This window comes from Streptopelia decaocto (genome assembly GCF_964273445.1).
Source record: "Streptopelia decaocto genome assembly, chromosome: Z".
Lineage (NCBI taxonomy): Eukaryota > Metazoa > Chordata > Aves > Columbiformes > Columbidae > Streptopelia > Streptopelia decaocto.
In genome coordinates this window covers 19,786,744-19,804,110 of record NC_138657.1, presented here as the reverse complement: position 1 = coordinate 19,804,110, position 17,367 = coordinate 19,786,744, and the positions used below count along the sequence as shown (strand labels likewise).

Here is a 17,367-nt window from a genome sequence, read left to right as displayed (position 1 = left end):
AGAGATCACATTAACAGCACTTCTATTGTAAGCATAGTTATATTGCCAAAGCCTTCATTACACAAGGCATGCAATCTCTGAATGGACACAACTAAATTAAAGTCATGTAGATTTGCTACTATAATGTCATTGCTGCTAGAAGGATCCATACAGTGATATGGATCACACCCGTCACCTTTCTGACCCACATTATTATACTAGTAGAGGCCATCACAGTTGTGCTGAGAAAACAAAATCCTGTTAGCCCCTGGTCACAACTTATTCCTAATATGGAATTTTTAAAGGCTGAGAAATCTGATCCAATTAACATGTTCTTGATTTTGCAGAATACTGTGCTAATTACATGCAACCAGTCATTGCTGGGTTAATTAAACATTCATCCAAAAAAACTACAGCACTAATCTAATTAGCAATTACTACAGCTGTCATTACCTCTTTTCACGTACTTTTAAGCTGTGCAAATTCACACTAAGAATGTGCTCCTATAAACTCCTTACATGAATAGCTTTCTCTGACTGCCATTATGCTTCTGTACACAGAAGGAGCTTTAAAAATTAGGCTGAATACAGTCCACAATATAGCCTCAGTTCTGCCATCTTTATCTGCAAAAGTCACAGTTTAGCAATCAGCAATGTCCAATTTATGAGACTGGAAGATTTTGCTTTTTAATTGACTTGTGATCTTACTGGGAGTGTGTGTAGGTCCTACCTTTAAGTGGTTGTCTGCAACTATCAAACCTAAAACATACTTACATTTAAGAAAAAAAGAAAACTGGGATAAATACTGTTATATATTCACACAGGTTTAAAACATCAGTGGTTGGAAGCCTCAGAAGATTTAGCAGTTTCAGATATAAAAATACAGTTGGGAACAGAGAGGAAAAAGTTGGGAATTTTGATGCCTTGTGTGCTTCTCTTCCTTAGGCTTGATTGAAAATGAACACTAATAATCACAATAACTCACAAAGGCTTGATAAAGTTCTGAGGTTTGATCTTTATGGTAAAGCAGGGAGTTGTTTCTTAGCTTTTCCACTTGAATACAGCTTGATTGAACAAAGCATCTGTTGTTAGGGCTGACTGTGCAATTGGACATGCCCAGTGAGGAGGAATCTGTACTGAAAAAAAGCACGAGCTCTAAAGAATTGCTTTATTCTCTGAAACTATATGATTGCTAGCTGGTGCTAGTTTGCCCATTAGAAAAGCTTGTTTCTTTGGTCATAACCTGAGCCCATTCATGCTCAATGCAGCCCAACATGTGAAGGTAAATTTCTGAATCTAGATGCTAGCTCCTTTCACTAGCACCCTGAGACAACCAATCAGCATTATAAAGCTAGAATCAATATTAAATCAAAATAAGTATTTCCTTTATTGCATTCAATACAGGGATGATACGACCTTGACAGTTTGTTACTTGGAGTAACATCATATATAATGCCATAACATAAAAACAGCCATACACAGTTTGCATGTCCATACTTAGTGTAAAAGAATAGAGAGAAGGCTTTGTTTGGTTTTATTATACAGTTCTTATTAATTAAAAACAGGTTTATATATAATGAAGGATAACTATATACTAATCTTCAGTTCACTCACAGCAAGTGACCTGCAGAAGTAAACAGCTATTGCAGCAGTTCAGATCCAGTATCAGAATATCATTTGGATGCAAATTTCAGTAAATATTAAATAAGGGCCTTGCAATCCAAAGCCATGCTGCATGTATTTTTTGGCAGGATATTAAGACACTTCAGATCACAGTGCAGTTCAGCTACAAGGAATCATTTGCCCAACTCTTGAATTGACCAGATATATGAATACTGATTTTTCTAGTACCCCCAGAAAAAGAGCTGTGGATAGTTTAACAACAGGGGCTCAGGTCTGAGAGTTTTGCAATAGCAGTGGAGCAGATTCCCAGAGGACTTAAGGAGCTCAATTAGAAATAGGCTGAAATCTAGTTGCTGGAAGCTGATCACTGTCTGATGTGCCAGGCCTGCAAGACAAATATAGGGAGAAGCAGCTGGAGAGAGCAGAGAAGCCAGGAGTTCGGCTAACAGCCACTGGTGCTGTGTTGGCTAGCGCTAGACTCAGACCTTTCCTGACAAAGAGTTTTCTTGGCTGTTTCTGTAAAGCTATATAGGTATTGCGATACTGATAGCGTCCTGCAGATTTTCTATCACACAAATGCCTTCTCTGCTTTAGTTTAGCTGTTGTCAACATTACTTGAACTTTATCTTGGTGTCACTGACAAGGTTAAAATTCATCAGAGTGGAAAATATGCGTTTTCTTTTTACAGTGAATCTAAATAATAATAATAATAACAATACATTCATTTATGATGTTTTCTGAGGGAGTATACAATTTTTAATATTTTTTTCTCCTATTATGTAACACTTTCAGTAAAAAAACTGTGCAGAGCAAATGCAGCCATGTAAGAGAGTAAGTGGTTTCTATGGCAAAATACCACTTACAAACACTAAGTGTGTAAATTGTGAGTGAGGCATATTAGTTTTCACTGGGAACTACACTCCAGCTGGGAGCAATCAGAATGACCTTAACTAGTTACAGCTCTCTATCTGTCTTATGTCAATTTATATTTTATACTCTTCAGCCACTAGCTTGATGTAAAAGTAGACCTGCTTTTGCAAGGAAGAGACTAAAGCCTCATTGGTGTTGCCAATGGAGCTATATTGGCAGTGTAAACTGATCAATACATTAGGGTTTTGCACAGGTAATTCATTCTATTTCCTCAGATGTGGTTTTCTAGCATCTTATAAACAGCAATAGGAAGGGTGGAAATGTTTTTAAAGGTTTTCCTTGTTAAAGTAAGAACTCTACAAATAAGCCAAATAACCTCATCCTCGTTCCCTTAACAGCTGCAAGAAAACATCTGTTGAATTTTAGGTAATTTTTTTGTTGATGAAGAGAAGCAGTTCAAGTAGAAAGTATGTATCTTTAATATTTTTGTGTACCAGTGTGAGGAAAGCTTTAGTTCTTTACGTTTTTTAGGAAGTACATTGCACAGGTTAATTGTGCTCATGTAAATTTGCATGCAAGTCTGACAGTAGCGATCCAGTTGCAGGGTCTTTAATTTTCTGAATCTCACATTTACACTCTTCTACAATCATGACTTCCTTGACCACTGGGACAGAACTGGTGCAGTTGAGATTCAGGCGCTTCATGGAGAACTTGCTGGGCAAGCAATGAGAACAAAAGGTATAAAGACGATCTTCTGGACCAGGAACATGAAAGGAACTACATTTTCCAAAACACAGATTATTCTGTACCATCACCTTCTCACAGGTCTCATGAGTAATGCCCTGAAACAGAAAACAGCTTGAAGTTCTTCGTACATGAATGGTCCATGAACTTTGCTAGAAGGCATGAAGGCAAAAAAAACACCCAAAATACTGTATTTTTTCTTCTTAGAACATTTACTTTAAACATGTTTATATTTTATGTCAAGCAAGCAGTAAAACATAAGAACTTTAAAAAGGAAACTTAAATGCTCCTATGGGCAATTCTGAGACTGAACAACAAAAGCAAAACCTGGTTCAGTCAGGGCCTTTGTGAGCTGACAGGGAAAAATCCAATACATGGGTCTGGGATACCTTTGAGTTCTGCATTTCTGACATGGTTTAGCAGTCTTTCCCACTTAGCAAGTCTTAAATATCTTTTTGGCCCAATGTTCTTGTATATAAACCACAAGCTAGACTCAACTGTAATCTTTAAGATTTGTTTCCATGTGGCAGAAGCATAATGTTCTTCAGCAGTTTTTTTTAATTAAAATCTTGAAAGTGCAATGGAAGTTCTGTAATCTCTTGGGTTTGCAAGAATAACAGTTCCTTGTATCAGGAGAGCCTATGTCAGCTCCCACGTCAGCAAATGCTAGACTGAAGTTAGCACTTTTATATTGGCGTAACTGCAGCTATCCTGGAGAAAGTTTTCCATGTTACATGGCACAAAAAGTAAAATGGTAGAAGTTTCTAGGCCACATCTGTATGTACATCTGTCTGCCAGTGAAATTCAGTGAGGGATGTGGGAAAACATGGTCCTTGACAGACTATGATTACAGAAACACTGAGAATAGATGTGGCTTTATGAGGAATACAGAACTTTCATCTATAGTATTTACTTGTCTTGATGTTACAACATGATGAAATGGCTTAATCTGTGCATGGGGCAATTTACCAGTTCTCCATCATTCTTAGCACAGAATTAATGCAGCAGAATGGAATCCTTGCTTAGCTGTAGGAAAACAGCCCACTTATGCAAATACGTGCCCTGGGACTCTTTGTATATACACCTATGTGTATATGTATTTACATATATATAGGTAATAGATGTATATGAACTTTTGAGATGTATATTCATTGAATAGATAACTACCACTGCCCTGCTTGCTCAGGCTAGGTCAGAACATCTTTGCATGAAAACAAGAAGTAACTCTGAAAATCGAATATGTGGCTTTCCAGTGCTGAAATTTAGCACTTTGCCTCTTTGAACTTTTTCAGCCATTTCAGTGGTGTTTTTCAACTGCTTATTGCCTGTGAACATTCAGAGGTGACCCTGTGACTTAGCAAACTAACTGTGTGCATTTTGTTTCTCATTACAAGAGGCAGAGGAAAGAATGCATTTAATGATCTTGAACCCCTGTTCTTACCTGTGAAAAAGGCAGGGTTCTGCAGTTTTCTTCGTGCATTTCGTTTGTCTTGATTGGCAGGACAACCTCTTCAGATGCTGAATTTTTCTTTAACATGAAGTGGTCCCAGAATTTCTTGGCATCTTTTCTATAGGGAGTTGCAGCCTTCTTCTTGCTGGAATAGTGGGATGGAGAGAGGTTTTCCACAGGAGACATCTCTCTAGGTGCTGCCCAGGTTCTCAGGTCTTGGTCTGCATGGAGTTCTGCGCTGGGAAAGATGAATCTGGATGTTTTTTTCTCCTCTGGTTTCTCACTTTCAGATGCTGTCTGTGGAATTGCTACAAAAAAGCTTGGTTCTCCCAGGGTTTCCTCAACACCTACTGGGTTTTCGTCTACGAGCTCACGAAAACTCTGACTTTCAAGCAGATTTTTGTCCAGATAAAAAAAGTGCTGAAATGGCCCTCTGCTTTTCCTTTGTGGTGAATCTCGCTGCGGCTCTGTGGCTCCAAGACATGAGAGAACTAACAGCTGAAGGAGCAGCAGTGACATGATCTTGTAAAGTGCAACCCTGTGAGACCTGCTGCTGTTGCAGTGAATGTAGTGTGCTAGCTTTATACAAGAGCTAGGTGTCAGCTTATGGCTGCTGTCAGTCTGCAGAGGAGGGGAGGGCTCAGGGGAGACCCTGGTGTGGCTAATTGCATTCAGTTACTTTAGATTACAATTATGATAGGGGAGTTTGTGCTAACGAAACTCTGCTTTCAATCTGGGTTATGTGTATTAGAAGTTCCTATCTAAAATCTAGTAAGCCAGGATGGTGTGTGGGACAGAAGTATTGAACAGGAGGAAATGTTTGGATAAACTGTCTAGCTTAGGCCTAGGAATTAAGGAAACATTTGAGGTTGTGTATTAGCATGGCCATTGTGGTCTTCATTGTTTATTTTGACTTTCCATTCCACAAAGCCAGAGACTGTCAAAACAGGGAATGTTATTTCATCACAACAGGAAAAGGCATGCTGATTAAAGTTTGCTAAAACATGAAGCTGGATCTGAAGACATGAGATCAGCCCATGTTTTCAAAAGTTGAGTCTAATTTTGGTCTTTCACATCAGGGATATGACCCAAGACCTTCAGCAGCACAACTGGAAAGTGGCAGACTGGTGCTCACACACCCAGAGCAATCTGGCAGAGAGCACTAGCCCTTGCTTCACCTCCTTCACAGCAGTTTGCAGCTGCTGGAGTGCAGACATATCACTAGCCCAGAATAAAAGGTCAAAGGGTGAAGAAATTCTGCACCCCAGATTGTCGAAGACTAACTAACTGCTCCATCCTGTTCAGGCACCAAACCCGCTGCAGGCTTCCTGTAAAGCCGGTAAACAGAATAAGGATTTACGCAAAACATGTTAGAACTGAGATATTTTATTATTCTAGATATCGATGACTCAACAGAAATTTCTAGAGCATACTAGACCCTAAAATGAAGGTGTCTTTTACCAAATTACCATGCTATGCAACATGTAATGAAAAAAAATGTGATAAAACATCACGCAGAGGAAAGTTTTGGGAGAAGAAAAAAATATTTTCAATAAATATCACAAATATTGTTCCTAATCTGAAAATACTAAAAGCAAATTCTGCTTCAGATAATTCGCCATTTAGTTACTCTCATCTCTACACACTCTTTCTACCAGAAAGAGCCTATCAATAGACTCCTAATTTTGTAGCTAATCTGTTCATTAGTCTTGAAAACTTTGGTGATCTGTACTTGATGTATGGAATTTTTTTTACTTTCATTTCTGGGGAATTAGTTTATTGCCTGATAACTGAAGTAAAATAATTGCCTAGTAACATTGTTATGAGGCACTGACTTAAAACTTTAGCACAAAGTTAGTGGAGATCTCAAGCTTTTCCTTACTGCATTATTCACTTCAGTTAACATTTGTTCTAATCTTGAGGTCCATCCTGAAGCAGAAGTGCATGGAGGTCCAGCAAGAATGGGGTTCACACACCAACACTAGACTGTGTTTGTGCCGTGACCTCAGTGGGATGAGCTCATTAAGAGAAGCACAGCAATGAAGCATAAGCTTTTCTGTTCTGTAATTTCAGCCGAGAGCAATTTAATTCTGCCACTAATTTGGTGCCTTCCTGAAGTCTCAAGCATGCTCTGGAAGGGCAGATTCTCCCACAATTATCAGGAGTGAAATCATGGAAAATTCTGGCATCTGCAATAAGATCAGCTGTGAGATGTTCCTGCAAAAGGTCCTTGTGTCATATTTACACTACCATGTGCAGCATTAGAGTGGAGCAACAATGAGTGAAGAGGATAAATTCAATGGTAGACAGTAACTTAAGTAGCCTAGAAGTTCAATTTGAATCTTCACATTCAGCCTTTATTGGCTAATGAGTTGAACTGAAGCAGCTGACCTTTGGAACTAAAATTCCTTGTATCTGGTGCATGTTGGAACTACTCATTCAAAATTATTCAGCAAACATAAGGACATTACATTTTGAGTTTTCCCTCTTTTTTTCTTTTCCTCTTTATTTTAGTTTCTCAGAGAGTTACAAGACTGGGCTGGTACTCAGACCTATGTATTATATTGACACAGAAGGGCTTGACGCATTTAAACTGGATTTGAAGGGGGAAAAGGATAAAACCAGGCTTGCTAGAGGTTAGTCAGAGGATGGCACAATGAAGTTTGAAGGGTGGTGTGATAGCGAGGTCCTTCAGTCTGCCATTTCAGTGGAGGTAGGGGATAGAGAGCCGTGCAACAGCAAATATATAAGGGCTATTGATGCGTTAGAACCCAGAGAAGGGCCTGAGAATGGTCATGTAGGAATTAGAGCTTTTCCTCAAAAAATGGTGGTGGGATCAACAGCCCAACTTAAGTGCCTCTGTACCAATTCACCCAGCATGGGCAATAGACAGGAGGCACTGGAAGCCATTGTGCAGTGGGAAAACTATGATGTAGTTGCCATCACAGAAACATGGTAGAATGACCCTCATGACTGGAGTGCTACATTGGACGGCTATAAACTCTTCACAAGCCATAGGCAAGGAAGGAGAGGTGATGACGTAACCCTGTATGTGAGGGAGTGGTTTTCTGTCTATAGCTTGGTGAAGGTGATGATCAAGTTGAGTGTTTATGGGCAAGAATCAAGGGGAAGGCCAACAGGGCAGATATCCTGATGGGGGTCTATTACAAATGACCCAACCAGGATGAAGAGGCAAATGAAATATTCTGCAGGCAGATAGAATTCTTACGATCGCTAGCTCTTATTATCTTGGGGGATTTCAACTTACCAGATGGCTGCTGGAAATACAACACAGCAGAGAGGAAGCAGTCTAGGAGGCTTCCTGACACAGCTGGTCAGTAGACAACTAGGGAAGGTGCCCACTGGGCCTGTTGTATGTGAACAGAGGAGGACTTGTGGGTCACAAGATGCTTGGAGGCCATCTTGGGCATAGCGATCATGAAATGATCAAGTTTTCAGTTCTTGGAGGAGTAAGGAAGGGGGTTGCAGCAGAACAGCTGCCTTGGATTTCTGGAGGGCAAACTTCGGCCTGTTTTGGAGGCTGGTGGCAGAGTCCCTTGGGAGGCAGTCCTGAAAGACAAAGGAGTCCAGGAAGGTTGGTTATCCTTCAAGAAATAAATCTTAAATGTATAGGAGCAGCTGTCCCCATGTACTGAAAGACAAGCCAGCAGGGAAGAAGTCCAGCCTCACTGAACAGAGAGCTCTGGTGGAACTCAGGAAAAAAAGAGTTTATGACCTTTAGAAGAAGGGGCAGGCAACTCAGGAGGACTACAGGAATGCTGTGAGGCTGTGCAGGGAGAAAACTGAAAGGACCACAGCCCAACTAGAGTTTAATCTAGCTACTGCTGTAAAAGACAATAAAATGTTTTCTTAAATACATGAGCAACAAAAGGAGAGCTAGGGACAATCTCCATCCTTTGTTGCATGCAGGGGGAAACATAGTGACAAAGGATGTGGAAAAGGCTGAGGTGCTTAATGCCACCTTTAACTTAGTCTTTAATGGGAAGACCAGTTGTACCCTGGGTACCCGGCCCCCTAGCTGGGAGACATGGATAAGGAGCAGAATGAAGCCCAAATAATCCAAGGGGAAATGGTTAGTGACCTGCTACACCACTTAGACACACATACATCTGTGAGGCCAGATGGGATCCACCCAAGTGTTCTGAGGGAGCTGGTGGGGGAGCTCATCAAGCCACGTTCCATCATCTATCAGCAGTCCTGTCTAACCAGGGAGGTCCCAGTTGACTGGGGGTTAGCAAATGTGACACGCAACTATACAAAGGGCTACAAGGAGGATCCAGGGAACTACAGACCTGTCAGTGTGACCTCAGTGGTGGGACAGATTGTGGAGCAGATCATCCTGAGTGACATCACATGGAACGTACAGGACAACCAGGTGATCAGGCCCAGTCAGCATTGGTTTATGAAAGGCAGGTCCTGCCTGACCAACCTGATCTTCTATGACAAGGTGACCTGCTTAATAGATGAGGGAAAGGCTGCGGATGTTGTCTACTTAGACTTCAGTAAAGCCTTTGGCACCTTTGCAACTTAAATGATTATATGATTCTATGATTTTAACATTTGGCAATGTCTTTCAAACATAAGATTTGACTGATGTATTTTTCAGCTCTCTGCTTCAGAATTTAAAAATATAAGGCTAACTAATACTAATTAAATATGATTCCTTCTGGATTATAGCAACACAGCACAGGTGTTCTTTCTGTTTGCTTTTATCTGTTTCAGCTATTTGCCAGGAAATGCCTTGTCTCTAAGTCTAAACCAGTGGTATACCAGCTCTTTCTGTTTAGAAGTTCCAGCTGTGGTCTTGATCCTATAAGGTCCATATTTAACTCTATCCATATAAGCAAAATTGCATTAAATTACTGACGTGTGTTTACAGAACTGGAATCTAAGTTCCTGAAAGGCCCAATTTACCTCTCCTCAAAGCCTGCTTAAAAAATACCTCTGCCTTCAAGGTAAAAGAAGTCTCAGTTAAACTTTACCCCAATCTGCTGTAAAAGTGAAAAAAAAAAAAAAGGGGGGTATGTTTGAAAGTATATTCTGCCTTTCCTATCTGATGTGGCTGAGGCATGGTTTGGTGCCCAGATAGCATCTTAGTTTCTGCTGGAGGGTTCTCTTCTTTGTAGCAAGAACATGAGCAAAATAATGTTATTACCGCTGTTTACAGTGGGTTCTTTCATGTTGCAAGCAACAAATATGGGCAAATGATTTAAGTATGTCTCTGTCGAGGCACAGATAAAATTTGAGCAAATGGTAGTACTGGAATGACTGAGCTGCACAGACACTTCTGACCAAACTAAACCAGTCAGGGTTTTTGGTGCAGTGCAAATATTAACAAGGAATGTATAAAACCCTTAATGCTGGCATATATGTGTAAGTGTTAGCTGCTGTTATATTTGCAGTGTAACAGCTGTGAAAAATACATGCTGAAGATCAGGATCCATTCATGTTATGTACTGTTTTATCCTGTAACATACAGCAAGAAAAACTTGTCTTAGAAGGCTTCAGACATAAAAGCACAACATATTATTTACAGAAGGGTAGGAAAGAAGTCTGAAGCAAAGTATTGTCAGCAAGTCTCTTCACAAGTCACTCCACAACCAAAGAGCCCTCTTCTTCCCCAGGTCAAGACAGTTCTACTTCTTGGGTTTTCTTGGATGGTTTTACCCAAGGTCTGCTGAAAGCCAAAAGCAGCATGCCAGCTCTGGTTCTGCCAGGCCAGTCTGGTGCTGTTCCTTCATTCCTTCTGATAGTAAGCTGTGGCTGCTTTCCAAGTGACAAAATTGGTAAGAAACAGGACCTGGTGCCTCTGGGCACAGTTTGTTCTATATTTACGCTTGTTCTAAACCTGTTTTGGAGTCAGTGCCTCTATAACTGTGCACAGGTAAGATATCTATCCTCTTCCCCAGGAGCCTGCTTGCATTATGGGAAAGCAGCCTAGCTTCAACAGCAAGTTTGGAGAACCATTCTGAAGTTAAAAATAGTATTTGTAAGTCTGTTTGTGGTGACACCAGCTACATAGACTACTAATTGACAACAGAGATTGGACTGGGCACATTATCATTATCTTCCAAATACAGCTAATCTCAGATTTCTACAAAAAGCAATGCTCTTTTATAAAAACTTGTTTTCCTGCCTGATTTCCCTTTAATTTAAGCATATCACATGTTTTGACTGTATTTTGGTTGTTAAGTTTTGTGGCTAAATGTAGTGGTGTCTTTCAAGCAGGCTTTGATTTGCCTTCATGGTAGCGATTTGTTCAAGACATTTTGTTTTCACTGGAAATAGTCACCATGAGCATTTGGCCACCCTTTTAAAACTGTCGCATCTGTAGATGACAAGCACTATGCAAATGCAAAGTGGAATTATTTATTTGTTTCAGAGCTGTAGTTTGTTCAGTCATTATGGACATAAACTGAGTAATTGGTTACTGCCAGTCGATGCCTAAAAATAATTCTTAGGTAGTGCTTGAATTACTTGCCTTCTGTTGAGCTAAATAGTCTCCTCATAGCCTGACTGATGATTTAATAATTTAAATGGGGTTTATATATTGCAGCCTGTTGTGGCTTAACCTGGGGCAGCAATATAACCATGATAGCCACTCGCTTATTACTCCCCCTCCCGCCCCTGAATAGGAGAGAGAATCGAAAGGGAAGGGAGAAACTCGTTTGTTGACATAAACACAGTTTAATAGCATAACACTAATATACTACTACTGCTACTACTATTATGTATAAAATGGAAATAGAATATAAAATAAAAGATACTCAATGCAATTCCTCACAAATTCTGTCCACACTGAGCAGCCAGTCCCAGGAAGCAGCACCTGGTCCTGAACCGCTGATCCCAGAGAGGGAAAAAGAAAAAGCCAGAAAGGCCCAGAGGCCTCTGCAAAATGGTCCGATGGCAAAAGGCTGAGCTAAAGAAACCCCTGAACAGAACCCCCGGGAACAAGTCTCCATCTTGACTCCTTCCCACTCCATCACTAGCTGGAAGATCCTGACTCACCTTAAATATGAAGCATGATGCTAACAGGATGGAATACTCCTATTGATCAGTCGGGATGTCAGTCAAGGTCTGCCTCATCTACGCCCCCCTTTTTAGCTGCCTCACACCTGTGAGCAGAGAGCTCAGAAAAAGTCCTTGACACCCAGATGACAATTAAAAACATTAACTGTGTCCCAGGGTGTTGTCTTCTTGTTCTTAAACTAAGTCCAAACAATGACTGTGCTAGCTAAATATATATATACATATATATATATATATATATATATGTATGTATATATAACTGCATGAAGAAAATTAACCTGGTTTCAGTCAAACCATATCTTTTATAGAACCCATATGAAGACTTCAGAACTAATAAATTAACACTATGCAGTTTATTCTCCAATTATTGTACTTACCAAAGAAAGCCGTCTGCTGTCTTTGCTTTACCAGGTTTTGGGGAAAAAAATTACATACAGACCTCATGGCAAAGTAATAATTATGAAAACAAAAGGCTCTTCAGAAGGTACAATATGAAAGAACAGACAATGAAACTGTTTAGTTTTGTACCTTCAACCTTAGATATTGTACATACTGAATTCCCCTATGTTCTATTCAGTGTCAAGTCCTCTGCTGCATTATTTCTTTCTTCACTCATTTATACTTTCCTGTTCACGTCTCTCCATTTCATTTCTCCATGCGCTAGCCGGAGAACTGGAGTCTTAAGTTTCAAACCGCTGCCAAAATGTAGATGCTCACACTTGAAAATGTTTGCATGTGTGTCCAGCAGGGTGAGGGTAAGTGTCCTTTCATGTGTATTGGCCCATGTTCTTTTGGCTGTAGCTATGTACATGTGATGCCATGGGTGTTTTTCTCTCTGTTACAATTTTCAGGTTGGTAGATTTTGCACAGGCATCCACCTCAAGCATCTTCTGAATGGTACTGGCCATATGTGCTTCCTAATTGAGAGTGTACCCAATTCCAGTCTGAGGAGCTATGCTGGTTATGTGCTTGATTGCGGCGACAGTGAGCCAGGGGAGAAAAAAGTCTGGGTAGAGAGACATTTCACATCTTTCTTAGATTGCTGTGCATAATTTGAGAGAGTCATGGTGAGTCACTGAAGAGTTTGACAACACTAAGAAAATGTTTGTAGCATAATTCAAGGAAGAAGATGCAGATAAGTTTTCTTCTAGTAAAAATATATTTAGACTTATCTGAAAATTTCAGATATCATTTTGTTTAATGTGCTTATATCCAGTACTTCATATATCAGATTCCTATTCATTAGGATTACTTCTGACTGAAAAAAATACATTATCTCAACACTATAAAAATAAACAAACAAGCCCTATTGTGTTCTTCTAACCTTACGCTGCTTGTGGACTGATGTAGAGTACAGTAGTTACGCAACAGAATTACAGTAGCAGAGTTCTCCATATTACGAACATCATAGCTTCTGAAAGGGTAATAAGAGAGGAAAACTGACATCTGCATCTCTTCCATGAAGATGACTGAGGTTACTGAAGGATGATGACTTTTTTTCAGATTCTCCTTTAAATCAAGAATCATAATAAAGTTCATTTTTATGGACTGACTATCTTTCTTGAATTCATTCTTCATCTTGTATATCTGTTTACAGATCTGTAACTTTAATTTACTTCTTAAAATAAACAGGATTTTTGATTTAAAAAAATTGTTTACTTGCAAAAGATTGTCCTTGTGGTATTCATTCAGGAATAAATTCATGCAGAAGAAACAGCATTCAGAGACCGCATAGAGTAAACAGTAGGTATATTATGCTTAACTATTAAGTACATTGCTACTATGCCCAACAGAATGTTCTTTATCACTAGAAAAAAAGCTCTTGTGAGATTATGAAACAGAAGAAATACATATTCACCAAAATATGTTTCAGTTTTCTGTTACACACATTCTGAAGTTAAACATAGCAATATATGTAGTGTTCTGAAAACAAGAATTAAAATAGCACCAGTTTTGTGACGTAAATAATGTAGAATCACAATATTCAATGAATTATATATATATTCTCTCAAAGCTATTATAATTTTAGAATGAGTGAATAAAGACTTTTTTCAGATTAAAAACTTGATCCCCATGAAGTTAATAACAACACACAATGTTTTAGGATATTTTGTTTTGGAAGAAGTGTTTCTGTGGCCAGTTGCCTGCCAATTTTTTTCATAACCATTGCCTTTGAGTCAACTACTCCTCTGTCAAATCTGTTTGAAATTGGTCAGCAGATTCAAAATCAACTTGACAGGGAGACAGTGTGGTTAAAAGTGGTTAAAAGGCACTCAAAGAGCTCATGTTGCCCATCCTGTAATAGAAATCTAGGGTAACCACTGAGTTCTTTTCACTGAGCTGTTGCGTCCTGGTTCTGTTGCTCTTAAAAGGCATATGGGTAGTTCTGGTGAAATAAATCCTCTGTTTATCGAGAAATTGTGTCATCAATAGATGAGCAATGGAATTTACGTGCTCCTTGTTCTTACACTCAGTCTCTTAAAACTCCTTGGCTCATGCTGACTCTGTGAATACTGATTTTTCCCCTGAGTTTACTCACAATCTAATTCAAAATTATTGAGGTCTGGAAAAATTCCCAATAACTTCTTAGGATTTTAGGCCCTTTCTTTATTAAACCTCTTAGAGACAACAACTTCCTATGGCAACAGAAACAGTGATGTATTTGTTCTTTCTCTGATTTGAATGTGTTGTATTATATGAACTTCAGTATACTAATAAAAGCTGCATAAAATCTGTAAAAATATACTTCATTTTTAAGGAAAACAATTTAAAGTTTATGAGTAAATGTTCGAAACAGTAAATTGTATTGAAAAGCAATTCAGCAGCTTTTCAGAGCAGAAATATCTTTGCACTGCAGTATAAGAATTTTAGCTTCATTAGTGTATTAGAACTAATGAAACCAGTAAACACATACAGTTTGCACAACTAACAGTCTCTTGTGTACTGAAATTTTCATACTCTTCAATCACTTTAAAGCAATTCAAATGAAATACAGAAAACGGAAAATCCCTCATCTCACAAAAGCAAACCTCTGAGATCACTGTTGTCTCAGACTAGACATGAGTTATTTATTAATTCCTGATCAAGTAACAAGCACCTTGGTCAAAATTCCCTATCTGTTGACATCATTCATTTATTAAACAATTAGCAGAGGCATTTAAATAATCTCAACAGGTTTTATCAAGATAGCACCAATAAACTCAGCAGTTTTTATAAAAAGAAGGCCCTAAAGAAATAGAAGTTTATGTTTGTATCTTACCAAGCTCTCTTAGTCATTTTTTGCCTGGAATTCCAGAACACAACAGCAAGAGATCCCAAGAGTGCTTTTTTTAGATCCTGTTTTTATTGCAGTGAGGACGATCAGAAATAAAAACACGGCTGGATGGGTACTCAGAGGTACTTAGTCTGGGGAATTCTAGAAACAGCCTAACTATGCAGATCTAGAAAACTCCTTTAGAGAAAGTGTTAAGCGTCTAGCAAAAGTGTCTAGAAGCTCGACATAAAGATCGCTATGACAAAATAAAAAAAAATCCTGAAAATATATTTGGCTGTGTCTGTTGATACCAACAATAAGGGTGATGTGGTTCTGTCCTCAGTATTTTTCCTCAAGTTTTGCCATGCACTTGTGTTTATCTGCAACAGTCCTTTCAGAAAGGTTCTCCTGTAGGTATAAAGATTGTCCAGCTACTCACATGCATATTCATTTGACTTGTCACAGGCAAGAAGGAAGGATAAATAACCCGTGCATGCCAAAGGAAAGGAGAAAGGATAAATAATCCCTGAACAGTGTCCCTCAGCCCAGAGAGCAGAGGTGATTCTGCTGCACCTGTCCCTCACAGAACTGAGAAGTTGCTGTGAAGACCCTCAGAAGGAGGTTTTGCAGCTCTGGTGCAAATAGTGTTACAGATGTAATTGATCCAGAGGCTGGACAAACAGACGAGCTGATAGAGGGCACAGGGAGAATCAGCTGTAGGCAGCAGGCAGGCAGATGGGAGGGATGCAAGTCCGTAAGGTACAGGGCAAATTCACCCTGCTCACTGCCCCTCCAACTGTCACACACTCATTGTGGGCAGAGGGTGGATTTGAGAGGAGCTTTAATATGTAATTTTAGGAAGCTTTTGACTTGTTTTTTGGTTTTAAGGCTGGCAGTGAGAAGGCCCTAAAGCAAGATTTTTGACAGGTCAAATATAAATTTACTATAATGTAACAAAATGGTAACACTCCTACTGCAAATATTTAAAATAAGTTTAAGTTATCAGCAGCTGGGGGTTTTTTCCTATTAAATGCTGATTTTTAAGCCTTTCTCAGAACTAAATCTGGATTTTTTACTATTATTTTTAACAACCTCAAATCCCTAATAAGGATTTAGATTAATACTTTTCAAAAGCCATAGCTGCTTTAGTACAAAATATGTCTCATGATTACATTAGTTTATACACACATATAAATCCTACTGGTGTTCATGTATCACTGAATAACCCCAGATAATATTCCAGGATTAAGCTTCAGTATTATTTTTTTTTGTGTAAATCATCCTTTGATATAGCATTAGTCTTACAGGGGTCCCATTATTTAATTACACTAAAAATTACAGCACTGTCCTGCAACTCCAAAAAACATCAAACAGTTGTGGTTAGGAATGTGAAACAATACGCAGCTCTGCGTGAGCAAATCCACTTGGATCTGAAGCTGGCCTTGGGAGGCAGAAGAAGAAATACAAGGCTTTGCTCCTGTTGGTACTCTGTTACTAAATCCTGCTGTTATTGTTTTTGTAGGACATTGTACTAGGGCATCCACTAAAGAAGCCCCAGTCTTCTGCCATAATGTCCCTCCCCTCATCACTCAAGAGGACCTGTTTTTAGCCAGCCAGGTCTGCCCACATTTGCACCCCAAGCGGTCTTCCTCTTTTTGTGACTGCAGGATAAAACTTCAGTTTTTATTGCAAATGAATTGTAGCAACAGCCAATTCCCCTGCTTAAGAGTGAAGCAAATTATCTGATGTGCTAGATTTTTATTACAAAGAAAAAAAAGAAAAAAAAAAGGTACTTTTACACAGAAATGTGATAAAAGCCTTCAGACCTTGCTCCTCTTTGGTGTAAAAATATATAGGAGTGAGAGATCAAAGTCTTTGGGGAAAGTTCAAAACCTTAACCTGGACTTAATCTTTGCAATTGACTTCTATCATCTGCACTTCTGGCAGCGTATAAAATAAACCTTGCTGATAGTTAAGACAGTTTTCTAAGTGCATACCATCCCATGTCTGCAGATAAATATAACTGAAACAACATGAATGTCAAGATGCTTTCACAAGGATCGTCTGTTCTTTACAGCTTTCTTGAACACATATAGCTGTTCCTTTTCACCTTCCTGCAGTCAGTTGCTTGCCATTTTCCTCGCTTCTGCACCAATACACAATTTCTTCCTCTCTTTGGAAAGTGGTATGAGCCTTTTCTCCAGTTTATGTAAGTTACAGGTTCTCCTCCGTTCCACTCCCAATGTCCAGGATTGACTTGGTCATTCAAGCCTGTGTGAAATTGGTAAGACCAAATCAGTAATTTGTATTGTCTCTGGAGCCTGTTGAAAGCATGTTGTTCTGTCCTTTTGTTAAAAAATCCATACAGTATTGTGCTAAGAGAAAAAAACTGTCTGGAA

General features: G+C 39.1%; 2 protein-coding genes across 2 annotated transcripts in view; both read right to left on the bottom strand.

Annotated features, from left to right (window-relative positions):
* Window positions 1-3,019: 3,019 nt before the first annotated feature.
* Window positions 3,020-5,184, bottom strand: CER1 (cerberus 1, DAN family BMP antagonist; the record flags this gene model as incomplete). Its single annotated transcript, XM_082074855.1, has 2 exons — window positions 3,020-3,313; window positions 4,657-5,184. 2 exons carry the CDS (start codon window positions 5,182-5,184, stop codon window positions 3,020-3,022), a joined length of 822 nt encoding a protein of 273 aa, XP_081930981.1.
* Window positions 5,185-13,271: 8,087 nt separating this feature from the next.
* Window positions 13,272-17,367, bottom strand: part of FREM1 (FRAS1 related extracellular matrix 1) — a 63,484-nt gene continuing 59,388 nt past the window's right edge. The window contains exon 38 of the mRNA XM_082074504.1: window positions 13,272-17,239. Coding sequence (XP_081930630.1) covers window positions 17,040-17,239 — 200 coding nt within the window. The 3' untranslated portion in view covers window positions 13,272-17,039. The remainder of the gene's footprint in view (window positions 17,240-17,367) is intronic.